This window comes from Prionailurus viverrinus, chromosome E3 (assembly GCF_022837055.1).
Source record: "Prionailurus viverrinus isolate Anna chromosome E3, UM_Priviv_1.0, whole genome shotgun sequence".
Taxonomy (NCBI): Eukaryota; Metazoa; Chordata; class Mammalia; order Carnivora; family Felidae; genus Prionailurus; species Prionailurus viverrinus.
In genome coordinates this window covers 15919349-15937052 of record NC_062576.1, presented here as the reverse complement: position 1 = coordinate 15937052, position 17704 = coordinate 15919349, and the positions used below count along the sequence as shown (strand labels likewise).

Genomic DNA, 17704 nt, shown 5'->3' with positions numbered 1-17704 from the left:
TTTTTGAGAGACAGAGACAGAGTGTGAGTCGGGGAGGGACAGAGAGCGAGGGAGACACAGAATCTGAAGCAGGCTGCAGGCTCTGTCTGAGCTGTCAGCACAGAGCCCGATGTGGGGCTTGAACTCACAAACCGCGAGATCATCACCTGAGCTGAAGTCAGACACTTAAGCGACTGAGCCACCCCAGTGCTCCTGAAGACATTTAAAAAAGAAGTATAGTTGACATGTTTAGAGAGGAGAGAAAATGGAATCACATAAAATGCTGAATTAAAACTAGAGAAGGTAAAAAAGAGTAGAAGCGAGAAAGTCCAAGGGCAGCAAAAAGAAAATAGTTGCAAATATCATAGGTATTAAACCAATTGTGTCAGTAATCACATTAAATGTGAATGGGCTAGGGGCACCTGGGTGGCTCAGTGGCGTGTGCGACTCTTGATCTCAGGGTTGTAAGTTTGTAAGTTCGAGCCCCATGTTGGGTGTAGAGATTACTTTAAAAAAAAAAAAAAAAAAAAAAAAAATATATATATATATATATATATATATATATGGATGGTCTAAATTAGGAGACAGATACTTCCAGAGTGCATTAAACACAAAACCCAACTATATTGTATCTACAAGTGTGTTATATACATATAAGTTACTGCAGGTATGATACTGTGATATAAGAACTATATATTCAGTCCCCAGCTCCTAGAACAGAGCTCTTAAAACCCTTGTCGTTTCTGAGTGATAAGGGTGAAAGGAGCATCTTTTGTTATTCATAGTAAGCCCTTTTCAAGCACAACTGAGTTTAAAGAATTTTTTTTAATTTTTTTTAAATGTTTTTTTTTTTTTGAGAGAGAGACAGAGCACAAGTGGGGCAGGGGCAGAGAGAGAGAGGGAGACACAAAATCTGAAGCAGGCACCAGGCTCTGAGCTGTCAGCACAGAGCCCGAAGCAGGGCTCAAACTCACGAACTGTGAGATCATGACCTGGGCCAAAGTTGGACACTTAACCAACTCAGCCACCCAGGCGCCCCAAGCACAACTGAGTTTAGATTATTGAGTTACTTTATGGGCCCTTAGATAGCTTCAAGATGGGAGCTGGTTGCCAGAGGAACCAACCGTGTGCTTAGAGGCTTGGAATTTCCAGCCCTACCTTCTCTAGATGCAGCGAGGAAAGAGGGGCTGGGGACTGAGTTGATCAACCACTGGCCAGTGATTTAATCAGTTGTGCCTAAATAATGGAACTTCCATTAAAACCCTAAACCCTAAAAGAAAACAAAGGAGTCTAGAGAGCTCCCAGGTTAGTGAACACACCCATGGACTGGAAGAGTGGTATACCCCATACTCCACAGAGACAGAACTTTTTGCCCTCAAGACCCTTCCAGACCTCATCCTACATTCCTCTTCATCTGGCTGTTTGTATCCTTTATAATAAACCAGTAATCACGAGTGAAGTGTTTCTCTGAGTTCTGGGTATTATTTGAGCAAATTATTGAACCTGAGGAGGGGATTGTGGGAAACACTACACAGGAGGCCTGGACTTGCATCTTTAACCTGTGGAGATCTGTGCTAACTCTTGAAAGTTAGGATTTCTTGGTGTGAAGAAAAACCCTACAATGGTATCAGAAGGACTCTGAGTAGAGAAACTAGTTTTCTTTTTTAAGTTTATTTTATTTACTTTTTGAGAGAGAGAGAGAGCACACAGGAGGGACAGAGAGAGAGGGGGAGAGAGTGCAGAGTCTGATGTAGAGGCTCGAACTCAATGACCATGAGATCATGACCTGAGCCAAAATCAAGAGTTGGATGCTTAACAGACTGAGCCACCCAGGCGCCCCAGTTTTCTTTTAACAAGAAATTGTAGATATAAAGACACAGATAGATTAAAAGCAAAGGGATAAATAAAAGATACACCATGATAGCACAAATAAAAGACAGCTGGAGGAGCTTTCAGACAAAGTAAAAGACACTGTTAAGAGAAGAAAAAGAAAAGCCACAGATTGGAAGAACATTTTTGCAAAACACATCTGATAAAGGACTGACATACAAAATAAGCAAATTCTTAAAATTTAGAAACAATTCAATTAAGAAATAGGCAAAAGGGGTATCTGGGTGGCTCAGTCGGTTAAATGTCTGACTTTGGCTCAGGTCATGATCTCATGGTTTGTGGGTTCAAAACCTGAGCCGAACTCTGTGCTGACAGCTCGGAGCCTAGAGCCTGCTTCGGATTCTGTGTGTGTGTCTCTCTCTCTGCCCCTCCCCCATTCATGCTCTGTCTCTCTCTCTCTCTCTCTCTCTCAAAGGTGAATAAATGTTAAAAAAAATTTTTTTAATAAAGAAAATGGGCAAAAGATCTGAATGGACAATTTGACAAAGAAAATATATCACTGACAACTGAGCATATGAAAACATCATATGTCCTTAGGGAAATGCAAATTAAAACAAGATACCGCTATACACCTACTAGAATGGCCAGAATCCAGAACACTGACAACACCCTAAGATTATGAGAATGCAGAGCAACAGGAACTCTCATGCATTGCTGGTAAGAGTGCAAAATGGTACAGCCACTTGGAAGATAGCTTGGCAAGTTTTTTTTTTTTTTTAATGTTTATTTATTTATTTATTTTGAGAGAGAGTTGGGGGAAGCAGTGAGGAGAGGGAGAATTCCAACCAGGCTCCACCTTGTCAAGACAGAGCCAGATGCGGGGCTCCATCTCACAAACCTCAGGATCGTGTCCTGAGCCAAAATTGAGTCAGACCCTTAACCGACTGAACCACCTAGGCATCCCCTAAAATGTTTGTTTATTTAGTTTGAGAGAGAGAGAGCAAGGGAGGGGCAGAGAGAAGGAGAGAGAATCTCAAGCAGGCTCCACACTGTCAGCACAGGGCCCAGTGCTGGACTCAGTATCACGAACTGTGAGATCATGACCTGAGCCAAAATCAAGAGTCGGATGCTTAACCAGCTGAGCCACCCAGGCACCCCCAGCTTGGCAGTTTCTTATAAAACTAACCATATTCTTACTGTATCACTCAGCTGTTGCATTCCTTGGTATGTATCCAAATGAGTTGAAAACTTCTGTTCACACAAAACCTATACACAATGTTTCTAACAATTTTATTCATAATTGCCAAAACTTGTGAGCAACCAAGATGGCCTTCAGTAGGAGAATGGATAAATAAACTACTGTATGCCCAGACAATGGAACATTATTTAGTGATTAAAATAAATGAGTTATCAAGCCACAAAAAGACATGGAAGAAACTTAAATGCATGTTGCTAAATGAAGTCAATGTGACAAGACTACATACTATGTGATTCCAAGTCTATAATGTTCTGAAAAAGGCAAAACTGGGACAGTAGAAAGATTGCATGAAGGTAGGAGGAGTAAATAAGTGGAGCAGGGCAGGGGGTATGATAATGGAACTATTCTGTATCTACTGTAATAGTGGATATGTGTCATTATGGAATCATCAAAACCCATAGAAACTACAACACAAAGACCGAATCCTAGTGCAAACTAAAGACTTTAATTAATAACAGGGTATCATTCCTAGTTCATTAACTATAACATGTACCACAGTAATGCAAGATTTTAATAGGGGGAGCTGTGGGGGACATATGTGAGAGGACATATATGGGGACTTTACTTTCTGCTAGTTTTTCTATAAAGCTAAAGCTGCTCTAAAAACTATAGAGTCTACTAATTAAGAGAAAGATGAGGTAATTACTAACTCTAAGACAACACATTTGTGTAAGAAAATGTAAATAGGTGATATTTATAGTGTCACAATAATGGAAACTTACAGAATGTGACTTTAACCAAAAATTATTATGTAATTTTTGAGAGACTAGAGGAAAGGAAGTATTACTGGTCTGATATCCTCATCTCTCATAGTAGAAAGTCTGCGTAACAGAAGTTTACATCCGTGATCCTATCTGAAGGCATTTCCTCCCCTTTGGCACCCAAGTCCATCTCCTCATATATCCTACATCATCAGATTTTGCTCTCTAGTGGGATCTTTGCCATCAACAAACAAATATGCCCTTAGTTCTTCTATCTTAACACACACACACATACACAACATACTTCTTGATTCCAGTTGCCCTGCCACTGCCATTCCTTTCTTTGGTTCCCTTTACATCAAAACTGAAATTTTCTGTACTCCGTTTCCGGTTCCTCTCCGTTCTCTGTCTTACATCCACTTCGTTCAGAATTTTACAGCTACCATTCTATTCGTTCTTGTGAAGTTGATGGTGACTTTCATGTTGCTGTATCGAGTAGTCAATTACCATCTGAACTCCCAGCATCTTTTGATGCAATTGATTACTTCCTCCTTGATAGGTTTCCTTCACTTGGTTTTAAGGACATCACTTTTTAAGTTTTCCTTCTGTGTCATTGGTTGCTTCTTCACAGTCTTATTTGCTGGTTCTTCTTCTTCTTCCTGACCTCTGAATGTTAGAATGCCCCCATATCTCAGTCTTAAGTCCTCTGCTGTTCTTTCTCTACCCTGAGCCCCAGGCTATCATATCAGGTATCAAGGCTTTAAATGCCATCTGTAAGTTGATAATTCTCAAATTTATATATCCCAACCCAGACTTCTATGAACTCCAGGCTATATATCCAATTGGTGACTTGACATTTTCATTTATTGTCTAATAGACATGTCAAGCTTAATATATCCAAAACTGAACCTACTGATCTTCCCTCTGAAAATATTCTGTAGTCAGAACATTTCTCAGCTGTGTTAATGGCAACTCCATATTTCCCGTTGGTAGTTACTTAGGCCAAAAACCTTGGAATTATCCTTGACTCCGCTCTGCTCTCTCACACCCTACATCGAGTCTGTGTAATTAGACATAATTAGAAAGATAAAAATCCACACACCCACCACTTCTCACCACCTCCTTGTCATCCTCTCCTGTCTCGATTACTACTGTAACCTCCATACTTCTATCCTTGGCCCTTGACAATGTAAACAGAGCAATTAGGATGATCCTTTTACTTTATTTCATTTTATTTTTATTTTAGAGACAGCGTGCAAGCAGGGTTTCGAAAGGGGCAGAGGGAGAAAGAGACTCTGAGCATGGAGCTCCCAACTCTGGGCTTGATCCCACGACCCTGGGATTATGACCTGAACTGAAATCAAGAGCCGCTCAACCAACTGAGCCACCCAGGTGCCCTAGGAAGATCCTTTTAAAATGCAAGTGAATCATGGTACCTATTAGCTTCTCATTTCACTACATTGGACAAAATACTTAATTTCTCTGTGCCTTAATTGCTTCATCTGTAAAAAGGGAGTAAATAATACCTCCCTCAAGAGATTGTGGGATTCAGTGAGATCATACATATGAAGCACTTACTTAACATTAACCTGAGACAATAATGTTTACCTGCTGTTCTTAGTATTTTTATTTCCAGTGCACCCTGCAATCAGGAGCCTACTTTTGTCTCATCATTCCTTCAGGGCTTGAGGTGGGAGGGTTTTGTAGGATTGTTTGGATCTGAGTGCCTAGCTCATTGCTGTCAAGTGCAGTCCTCACTCTGTTAGTACCAGAGAATAGTATGTCCAGAAACACCATTCATTTAACCAAAGGAAATTCCATTCCTAACTTTTCTGTTTTTATAAGCAATGTGGTGCTTCATTTCTGCACTAAATGGAATTACTTTGTCAGTAAAAGTGTTCTTTTTGTCAGCCCTAAAGTTTCTGTCTTTTGAAGCATTTGTTCCCTGAAGGATAATCAAAGGAGGCATCTTCCCACGTAACTTTTTGATTGAGCCTTTTATCTGATGTCTTATCCTGACCGCTTTTTGGTTTTTTATTACATTTGTGACATCATATATTTGGGGTGTTTTTTCTCCTTTCATGCAAGCCTTACCTTTCTGGAACTGTCAGTTCCTGGAAGACACTTATAATACTTGATGTTCCCACTCCTGTTTTCTGTCATGCCTTGCTGGTTTTTACAGTGAACTGAAAAGGGAAGGGAAGATTCAACCATAAGATTTGCTAATGATAATAAAATACAAACAGCATGTTATAATGAGACAGTGCTGGGTAGGGCCCTCTGAGCCTCACTCTGCCACTGACTAGCTATATACCCCCTGGGCTTTCAGTGAACCTCCTGCTTGAATTCTAGCAGAGGAGGCTAGCTAAAAGAGAGGAGAGTCAGTTTCTGAGTCAGAGGATATGAAGAATATAACAAAAGTTTCTTGGGGAACTAACCCACTAACTGGAAGAGGGACTGGGGCAAATCAGACTTGTTCTGGTTCAGTAAAGCAGCCAGGGAACAGACCCTAAGCCTGAGTAGCTTATGCCCCAGGGAGTTTGTGGGACACAGTTCCATGAATAGAGGAAGAAGGAAAGACACCTGGGAGTCTGGTAAAAAACAAAAACAAAAGCAAACAAACAAAGAAAAAACCCCATCCTATTGGCTTGAGCCCCTGTGCTAGATATAGTGGGTGTTTGCAGGCATGCACAGTGGAAGTCAGCATTAACATGCTGCACACAGCTCCAGGGGCTTAAACACTTCCTACATCAGAAATCTGGAACAGTAATACAATGTTATAGTCAGTTATATCTCACTAAAATGGGGGTGGGAGGGACATGGTGCAGGAAGCTGGAACAATCTATGGACTGTGGTGTTAGGGTAGAACAAACAGGATTCTTACATGCAGATACTTCAGGGAGCAGCTAGGCCCGATGGCCCCTGCCCACCCATCCCGTGACCTGGGACCATTTGAGGGTATGAAAGAGGCGATGGTAGCTTTTGAAACAGTCCTGGTAGACGCAGTATTGTTATCTGGCACCCACTGTATCTTCCATTGTGATGCATCTCTGAGGAAATACCTTATCCAAAAGTCTGATATTTCTGTTTTAATTTTTTTAATGTTTATTTTTGAAAGAGAAAAAGACAGAGAGTGCATGAGCAGGAGAGGGGCAGAGGGAGAGAGAGAGAATCCCAAGCAGATTCCTCGCCACCAGCAGAGAGCCCAACTTGACTTGAGGCTCAAACCCAGGAACCGTGAGACCATGATCTAAGCTGAAATCAAGAGTCAGACACTTACCTGACTGAGCCACCCAAGCACCTCTGATATCTCTGTTTTAATTTAGGCTTCTTAGGACTGTAGCAGAAACCCCAAAGAATGAAGCAGGTTTTAGACATTGCAGAGAAAAGGCAAAAAGTACATTGATTCTCTGAATTTCAGAAGGAATGCTGCTACTTTTAGAAGTGGATCAGTCCTCACCAAGTAAAAATCCTTTAGGTCTGTGAGCTTTAGGATTCACCATTTAGAAGATTTCTTTGTGTTCTGAGGGGCTACTCAGGGACTCTCTTCCTAAGAACCATCTGTAGTTTCTTGCCATACTTTGTCAAGTTCAGCAATTACCTAACTTTGGCTACTGGAGACCTTTTTTACTTTTGATTGATACTAATAGCTCCCAGGTTTTGTTTTGTTTTGTTTTGTTTTGTTTTGTTTTGTTTTGTTTTGCTATTGCAGTGTTGAAACAAACATCTTTATATTTAAAGACTGTGTACATGTGTGTGTGTTAGCAGATTTTTAGCAATAAGTTACTGACTTAATTTGTTCAGTTTTATTCTTGAAATATAACATACACAGATAAAAGTGCACAAATCATAACTCTATAAATGATCACAAAATGAACGTAGCTTCATAGTTGCTACTCATAATATCAAGACAGAAAATTCCCAGCACCCTGGAAGCCTCTTTCATCTCCCTCCCTCCCTCCCTCCCTCCCTCCTCCCCAGAGTGAACAGTATCCTGATTCCTAACATCATGAAATTGTTTCTGCCTTTTTACAAACTTTAAAATACAGTAAAACCTTGGATTGCGAGTAACTTGTTCTGCAAGTGTTCCACAAGATGAGCAAACATTTCTAATAAATTTTAATTTGATAAACGAGCGATGTCTTGCAAACATCACGTGATCACAACTGAGCCAGTTGTTCTTCTCTCTCTCTCACTGTCACTGTGGGATTGTGGGTGATCATCTCCCATGCTCAGATGCTCAGTCTCAGGCTGCAGAGTTTGGCAGAAATCAGTGATGTTTCAGAACATTGGAAGGTGCCCACAACTGGCACTAGTGTATTTTTTGCCACTTCAAAGCACCTGTGGACAGTCCTTTGCTTTTCCAGACAAGAGTAGGCTTGGGAATGCTTTGGCTTCATTCTAAGTCAGGCTGCCTGCAGATCTAGACCCTTTCCAGTTACATTAAATACAGTCCATGACAAGAGCTTGGTACTGTACTGTAGTCAACATCCATGCGAGCATATACAATGGCCCCCGTGCAGAAAAAGATTCCATTGAACCAAGAGACAGCAGTGATTCCATTAGTGATAGTGAAAGTCGTCCTACACAATAACCCCCCTCTCCCTTGTCTCCCTCACACCAGCCACGAAGGTTTTCAAAGGTAAGTGCAGGTTAATTTGTTTACTTTTCTTTATATTTTGTATTTTCTTTATTATTTTGTATTATATTACCATATTGTAATCATTTTTATATGAATATTTTGGGGTTGTAGAACAAATCATATGAGTTTCCATTATTTCTTATGGGGAAATTTGCTTTGATATACAAGCGCTTTGGATTACAAGCATGTTTCCGGAATGAATTATGCTCACAAACCAAGGTTTTACTGTACTTTAAATGGAGATATGTATATCATTTTTAGGCATCTGGCTTTTATCCCCCTTGTCATTATGTGTTGGGAATCATTGATGTTATTTTCATAGCAGTAGTTAATTTTTCTTAATTGCTACTCAGTGTATCATTATATACTACATTTATTTATTTATTCATTCTAATTGCATTGCTTGCAATGCAATTGTCATATACTTTGTCATAAACCAAGTATTTGTATACAGGGGACTGTTTCTGCGTTCTTCATTCTGCTCCATTAATATGTTTGTCTGTACTTGTACCAAAGCCTGCCTTTAACTTAATTACATATATATATATATATATATATATATATATATATATATATAATAGAATATATATAATAATTATAGCTGTATATGTGTATATGTTAGCTGTATAATTGGCTTATTTATAGCTGTATAATATAGCATCTTAATAACTAGAATAAGTCCCCTACTTTGTTCTTTTCAAGATTACTTTGATTATTTTTGGCCCTATGCATTTCCTTAGAACTTTTATAATCAGTTTGAAATTACCCCTGCCCCCTCCACCCAAAATAGTATGCTAGAATTTTAGTCGGAATTCCTTTGTTGAGGAGAATGAACATCTTTATTATATTGAATCTTCCAGTCCCTGAGAATGCTATTTCTATTTATTTGGTTGTTAATTTCTCTCAATAATGTTTTATAGCTTTCTGTGTAAAGATCTTATACATCTTTTTTTAGATTTATTCTTAGGTATTTAGGGAGTTTTTTGATGTTGTTATAAATGATACTGTTTTTATTTTTTAATGTTTATTTATTTTTAATTTTTTTTAACGTCTATTTTTGAGAGAGAAAGAGCACAAGTGGGGAAGGGGCAGAGAGAGAGAGAGAGAGAGAGGGAGACACAGAATCCAAAGCAGGCTCTAGGCTCTGAGCATCAGCACAGAACCTACACAGAGCTGGAACCCATGAACCGTGAGATCATGACCTGAGCCGAAGGTGGACACTCAACGGATGGAGCCACCCAGGCACCCCTTTAATGTTTATTTTTGAGAGAGACAGAGACAGAGTACTCGTGGGGGAGGGGCAGAGAGAGAGGGAGACACAGAATCCAAAGCAGGCTCCAGGCTCTGAGCTGTCAGCACAGAGCCCAGTGTGGGGCTCAAACCCATGAACCATGAGATCATGACCTGAGCTGAAGTTAGACGCCTAATTGACTGAGCCACCCAGGAGCCCTAGTATTGTCTTTTTTAAAAATTATTTCCAAAAACGTAATTTTATATATTGATAAGAGTAAGTTTTTAATTGAGATTTTTGAGGTTAAAAGTGTGTATGATTTCAGAATCATCTAATATTCAAAATATTATGAGGGTATAGGGTACATTAAGAAAAGCAAATTTGGAATAAATCTAGAGTTTGTAAGGGTGGAGATTTCAAAAGGAAATCAGGAGGAGCCTGTTCTTAAGTTGTGTGAATTCTGTGTTGGTTGCTTGAGAGAGATGGCCCAGGGCTTGCTTTCTCTCTCAGCTAAAATGATTGGAGCTTGGAATGTTGGGTGCTTATTTTCTTGTTCAGATACTCTGACCCTCCCTCTCCCAGCCAGCACTCAGGCAAAATGTAGAACAGGTGGGGCCAGAGTAAATGGGAATTTCAGTTAGTCCTTCAATGCTAGCTGTTTTTGAACTGACAGGCTTCCTCCCATTCTAAAACTGACCAGGACTGAAGCAGTAAATTCATCCACCATCAAGCGCTGCCAGCATCCTGAAGTGAGGATGACAGTATCTGTTTCCTTAAACTCACATTTGGCTTTGTTTTTCCAGGTCTATAAAGGAGAATTTCAGCTACCTGAATTTCTTAAAGAAAAACCTCAGGTACTGTATCTGCTTCCTCTTCTTAATGTGATAGATGAGCTCTTGTGTTGAAGTGATCTTTTTATTTTTTTTTTTTTATTAAAATTTTTTTTTTCAACGTTTATTTATTTATGGGACAGAGAGAGACAGAGCATGAATGGGGGAGGGGCAGAGAGAGAGGGAGACACAGAATCGGAAACAGGCTCCAGGCCCTGAGCCATCAGCCCAGAGCCTGACGCGGGGCTCGAACTCACGGACCACGAGATCGTGACCTGGCTGAAGTCGGACGCTTAACCGACTGCGCCACCCAGGTGCCCCTGAAGTGATCTTTTTAAAGAGTGCTGTGCTGGTCATAGAAATATTGGCCTCTGATAATTGTTGGTTTTAACAGTCTTACTTTTTAACACAGTCTTACTTTCAGATAGTGTCTTCCAAAATTAGGGAAATGCTTTATCGATAACTAAAATCCAAATGCTTGAGGTCACTTACAAGCTATATAGTATTCCACATATAAGGAGCCTGCCTTGGTGAATCTGCTCCAGCCTTCTGATATCTAAGTTGAAATAAAAATCTACTCTGTTCTTATATACATCCATGCCTTTTAACTTGTCTTATTGAAGATTTGTGAATTTGTTATATAGACATCCATCAGCCCTCAACTACAAAGCCCCCAAGTTGGGAAAGGATGGTGAGAATTTGAAGAGTCTAACTTTTCCTTTTTAAAAGATTAGTAAAACAGATCCAGAGTTATCCTTGTAATGTCATGCCCTCACCTACTTGGGTTTCAGTATAGTGTCTTGAGTTGAAGAGAAACAGGCATGGTTGCAGCTGACACAATGTACCCGAAGTAACCCAGAGTATCCTGCATCTGAACATCATCTGCCTTCCTATATCGTGGTGGGGGAAAAATTGTTAACTCCCTCATGAGCCCAGCAGAAGACTTCCCTTTCTAGCCTAGTGATAATATGTGTTGCCTCCAGGCTTCTGCTCTCAGTAATTAGCTTGGAATTAGGAAATGAAGACTCAGCACTGAACTTAGTTTCTAATATCTTTCCAGATATGGGTTGATGAGGGAAACATACCACCTCACAGACTGTGTGAAGTCATGTCGCCCAGAGCAAGCCTGGAGCGAATGGGCTGGGCTCTCTAAGAAAGCTGTCTTAGACAAGAAAGAAATCCTCGTCTGATAACAGTCAGCCATGAATAGTTGATACCTTTTACTTGAGAATTTCAAACTACTTTCAAGGCATGTTCTTATTAGCATCTATTTAGTTTTAAATCTACCCATGCATTCATTCTATTTATTCAACAGATGTTTACTAAATTTCTGTTTATGGGGAGAATTTGGAAAAGTCCTCAGGAGTCAGAGGAAAAAAAATTTTTTCTCAAGGAACTTCTGATTTCCCCAAAAGACTGTGACCAACTTTTGCAGACAAGGGAGCACAGGGCCCTGAGCCTGGGCTGGCATGATGTCCCAGAAACCTGGATGGATTCATGAATAGGCCATCACTCACTTGCAGGCTGTGGCGTTTAGAGCCAGAGAATAATCCAAGAGGCAAGTCTTAAAAGAATGTCAAATCCAAAGACTGTTTTGCATAAAAAGTTTGAAGGAGTCAAGAAAGGGAATTTGAGGCTAAAAGGGATGCCTCTGCTTCACAGCATACTCAAAAATCATTTCCAGACAGATTGTAGACCTAAATGTGAAAGGCAAAAAGTAAAGTTTTAGGAGACAATAAAGGAGAACATCTTCATGACCTTAAGAGGGAAGGATATCTTAAATCATAGAAAACACTAATCATTAATTTTAAAATGGATAACTTGGACTCCATTAAAATTGATCATATTTACTTATTATTAAAAAGCATCATAAAAAGAGCAAAAAAGTATGCCTTAAGTGGGATAAAATAATTGAAGCAAAGGACTCCTCTGTAGAATATGGAGGGTACCTACAAATCAGTTTAAAAAAAAAAACTGCACAAAAGGCTTACAAGCATTTCACTCACCTTATTCTGGTTAGTTTAATGCATCACACACACATACTTAGACAAAGGGCTGTAAAAGACTTTGACTTAACTAATCATAAATGAGAAAACTGAAACCCACAGAACCCTCAGGTTTGCTATTCAGCTAAAAAGGCTCACAGAACTCTGCAAAGCACTGTATTTGCAAATATAGTTTGATTTTAAAGGATACAAATCAGGATCAGCCAAATGAAGAGACATGTAAGACAAGGCCTGGGAGGGTCTCAAACACAGAGCTCTGCCCATTCGCCGTGGAGTTTGGGTACTTCTCCTTCCCAACAGCATGTACATGTGTTCACCAGACAGGAAGCTCCACTGGTCTTTAGCATCCAGAGTTTTTATCGATATCTCATTACATAGATGTGGTTGACTGAATCATTGGTCATGTGATTGAATTCAATCCCAGTCAATGTCCGCTACCCAGGGGTTGGGCTGGCTCAGAGTCCCAGCTCTCTGGTGAAAGGTTTAGTCTTTCTGTGACCATCTTCCATCCTGAGTTATGTCGTCTCTTAGCATAACTCAAGTATGATCCAAGGAGCTCCTGAATTAACAAAGACATTCCTGTTACCTGGGAAAATCCAAGAATTTAGCCTCCCTACCAGCAACCAGGGACAAAGGCCAGTCAAATTCTTTATTATACAACAGTTGCAGACTGAGTTCATTAGAAAATCTGTGATCAGAGCCTGCAAACTACACCTGATATTTCAATGGGAGCAGTCACTTTTCATGCTGACCAACTTCAAGGACTTTAAAACATCTTTTGCTTCCTTTGACAGACTGAGGAAGTGGAGTAGCAGAGCCAGGAACCTCTTACATATATGAGGTGAGGGTTGGGGGACATTCCTGGGTCTTTGGGTTTCCCTGCTTAAGCTCTCTTAGGAGGAGGTGTGGCTGGGGTGTGTGGAGAGCACAGCTCTGGAGTCAGTCGGCCTGGGTTGGAATCTTGGTTCTGTGGCATTGAGCAAATTGCTTCTCTGTGTCTTACCTTCCTCATCTGTAAAATGAGGACTAATAAATAAGATTATTAATAAATAAGAGAGTAATAGTAAGAATTAACCACAACAATGTCTACAAAAAGCTTGGCACCTAGTAAGCGCTCAAATAGTGTTAGCCGTTATTTTTAATAAAAGGAGTTTAAGATGATAAAAATAATATTTTCTTTTAATATGAAAGGAATCTGGAGACCATTAACCCCAATCGCCTATTTGCAGATAAGGAAACTGATCCTAGAGAGAGAGCAGGTTGTTTGTCAAAGTCACATCACAGGAAGGTGAAAGCCAAGGCTTCTTCCACCACCCTGTGATGCTTTCATTTGGAACGTGAAAAACTTCTTTAAAAATGTGATTTTTTTCTTACAGTCTTACTTGTTGTTTTATTTTTATTTATATAATAACAGTGGATTGAGTGCATACTCTATACCAGGCATAAAGTATCAAGCATTTTATGTATGTAATATAGAAATGACATATTATATGACATATACTATATAATTTATATAATATGATACGTTCTTTCAGGTTTCAAGCCACTCTGGCAAGTAGGTGGTATTATTCCTGTTGTACTGATGAGATAATTGAGATTGAATAATTTGAATAAGAGATTTTTATGACTTGCCAGGTGTTAGTGGATAATAGACAAAAAGCACATGAACACTGCTAAGCCATGTCAAAATCATGGATGGCAGCGAGCTAGTAATATTAATGAGTTTCAGGATTTATGAATGCCTTTTTGCTAAGGAGCAAATGCTAAATGTTAGACATATACTCTATGGACTTGTATAACTGCAGTTATCAAGCCTTGGATAATTTTGTTGATCCAAGATACTTTAAAAATCTATAAATTCCCTCCCTGAAATACACACACAGGGATTCGTTTATTGATCAGCTGTTTTACAAGACAGAATACAATGTCTGTTGACTTCAGCCTTCGAGTTGCCTCCACAGCATCATTTCATCCTTGCATTGCTCAGTGTGGCCTGTAGGTGCCCATATACAATGCGAGAAGGACTCAGAAGAAGCGAGGAAGACAAAGCATCTCAGGACAGATGATAGTCTTTCTTCTTGTCTTTTGAAACCTTTTGGCATTTGAATATGACAGTCACTGTGTTCTCTAAATCTTCCTTTAAAGAACGTTGGTCTCCACTTTTTTAAAACAAAGAGTCAGCATGTTGGACCCCTGAACATGCATCCCTACCAGTGCCCCCGCAGTAGCTTCAACTGCAGATGACAGTTGCAGTCACTTAGAAATGGGCAGGAGCAGCCCTTGCTTTGGCTGCCGTCTGCTTGTTTCACGTACCCAAGCTACTGGCAGGCATCTAAAAGCATCGCAGACTGAGGGAGAGTGTGCCTCTTTGGTCGTCCTTCTGAGGCAGCTGTTCTTGTAGTTATCTGTCCTCCTCCCTGTCTACCTGGCTTACACCAGGACCACAACTGGGAAGGAAGCAGTATGGTGCAGGGGAGACAAAGCGTGACTCCACACCTATAACCAGATTCTATTTGTTTGCCCTAGGGGAGACTGCTGCCTTTTCAACAGAAGGGAATTTTCTAGGACTGGCCGTCCCCTGCTGAGATCAGTGGAGCGTATGTACCATGGCCCACATCTCCTGTTCACTTGCCAGGCTCTCCCCACTGAGAGGGTGGGAAGTCGGTATACATTTGGGCCTTCCTGAGTGATCTGCTCCCTGAGTACAGTGCTCTTGATCCTAATTACGTGCACAACCCTGTGGATACGAAGTCCAGAGGGAACGTGTGCTTTCTGTTAAAACTGCTCTGGTCCTCGTCTTTTCTTACCAGATTCCAAACTTTTGTTTCAAGGGGAGGGTTTTAAAATGGGATTCTATAAGCAAAAATTGGGCAGTTTCATCTTGGAATAGGTTGTCTGTACATGTTCTAATGTTTTGTAGAACACTTCCTGTTTAAATGTATTGATGTGGATAATATTAAATATCTTAATTATTTAATTCATTGTATTGTTTTTGAGAAGTTGAGGAATTACCGTATACATTTACAACTTAATGACTTTTGTATTTTATTTTTCAAAATAAAAGCTTTAAATGTGTGAAGCATTCTAGTGGTTTACATGTTTTCATTACTGTGATTTCAGAGAAGCAGGAAGCCCTTATCAGAGAAGCCAACGTTTCTTCAGTTGGCTGTATTGTAGATAATCCCTCCTATGCATCAAAACTTTTTTCAATGAAGTTTTTAATTTTAATTCCAGTAGAGTTAACATACAGTGTTATGTTAGTTTCAGGTGTATAATACAGTGATTTGACAATTCTGTATGTTACTCAGTGCTCATTAGTGTATTCTTACCTATTTCACCCATCCCCCCACCCACATCCCCTTTGGTAACCATCAGTTTGTTGTCTATAGTTAGGAGTCTGTTTCTCGGTTTGTCTCTCTCTCTCTCTTTTTTTCCTTTGCTTATTTGTTTCTTAAATTCCACATATGAGTGAAATCACATGATATTTGTCTTTTTATGACTCAGTTACTCTCCAGCTCCATCCTTGTTGTTGCAAATGGCAGATCATTCTTTTATATTTCTGAAAAATATTCCAATGTGTGTGTGTGTACCTGTGTGTGTATATGGATACCACATCTCTATCCATTCATTAATTGATGAACACTTGGGCTGTTTCCATAATTTGGCTGTAGTAAGTAATGCTGCAATAAATTCTGCAGAGGCTGCAATAGTTTGCATTCTTACCAACAGTGCAAGAGGGTTCCCCTTTCTCCACATCCTCGCCAACACCTGTTGTTTCTTGTGTTGTTAGTGTTAGCCATTCTGACAGATAGATGTGAGGTGAAATCTCATTACAGTTTTGATTTGCATTTCCCTGATAATGAGTGATATTGACCATCTTTTCATGTATCTGTTGGCCATCTGAATGTCTTCTTTGGAGAAATGTCTGTTCATGTCTTCTGCCCGTTTTTAATTGGATTATTTGTTTTTTGGGTGTTGAGTTGTATCAGTTCTTTATATATTTTGGATACTACACCTTTATCAGACATGTCATTTGCAAATGTCTTCTCCCATTCAGTAGGTTGTCTTTTAGTTTTGTTGATCGTTTCCTTCACTGTGCAGATGCTTTTTATTTTGATGAAGTCCCAATAGTTTATTTTTGCTTTTATTTCCCTTACCTCAGGAGACATATGTAGAAAAATGTTGCTTTGACTCATGTCAGAGAAATCACTGCCTGTGTTCTCGTCTAGGAGTTTTATGGTTTCAGGTCTCACATTTAGGTCTTTAAAGCAGTTTGAGTTTATTTTTGTGTATGGTGTGAGGTGACCCAGTTTCATTCTTTTGCATGTGGCTGTCCAGTTTTCCCATCACCATTTGTTGAATGAGACTTTTTCCTATTGCATATTCTTTCTTCCTTTGTTGAAGATTAATTGACATGTATCATAACATCTTTTTTTTATTAAAAAAATTTTTTTTAATATTTATTTATTTTTGAGAGAGAGACAGACTGTAAGCAGGGGAGGAGCAGAGAGGGAGACACAGAATCCAAAGCAGGCTCCAGGCCCTGAGCTGTCAGCACAGAGCCCGATGCAGGGCTCGAACTCACGAACCATGAGATCATGACCTGAGCCGAAGTCAGATGCTCAACTGACTGAGCCACCCAGGTGCCCCGACACGTATCATAACGTCTTAATGAAGATTTTGCTGTAACTGATTTCATAAAGACCTGCTATCATTTGTCCTAGAGTCCTGTTCTATTTCTATGCCTGTATGCTGTATTTAAGGACAGAGAAGTTACTGTTACCAGCTATTTTCTAGAAGCCAGTGTTATACAATACAGAATGACCAGATAATAATAGTAATCTCTATTTATTGTGTGTCTTCTATGTGTGAGGCACTGAACAAGGTGTTTTATGTGTTTTCTTATCCCTCGCCTGAAAATCTGCATCCTCTGGTCTTATCCATCAGTAAATAATATTTTCTACCTAGTCACTCAAGCCAGAGACCTAAGAGTCTTTTCCTTCCTTTTGTCCCCCCCACATATAACATCTTTGATTATACCTTCAAACTATTTCTTGAATCCATCTACTTTCCTTCAGCTCCACTGCCCCCATCCTAACGTAAGACAGCACCACCTGTCACTTAGACTGTTGCAATAGAGAGCCTCCTAAACAATATCCCCATTCCTACGTTGCCCCCCTCAAATGCTGTTTAGCACATGGCAGAGTAATGGTTTGACAATATACAT

General features: G+C 39.8%; 1 protein-coding gene across 2 annotated transcripts in view; it reads left to right on the top strand.

Moving 5' to 3' along the window:
• TPST1 (tyrosylprotein sulfotransferase 1) overlaps positions 1-15559 on the top strand; it is a 163632-nt gene extending 148073 nt beyond the window's left edge. For both annotated transcript variants that reach the window (XM_047838740.1, XM_047838741.1), the window contains 3 exons: positions 10445-10495; positions 13272-13318; positions 15004-15559. In XM_047838740.1, coding sequence (XP_047694696.1) covers positions 10445-10495; positions 13272-13289 — 69 coding nt within the window. In that variant the 3' untranslated portion in view covers positions 13290-13318; positions 15004-15559. The remainder of the gene's footprint in view (positions 1-10444; positions 10496-13271; positions 13319-15003) is intronic.
• The last annotated feature ends 2145 nt before the right edge of the window (positions 15560-17704 follow it).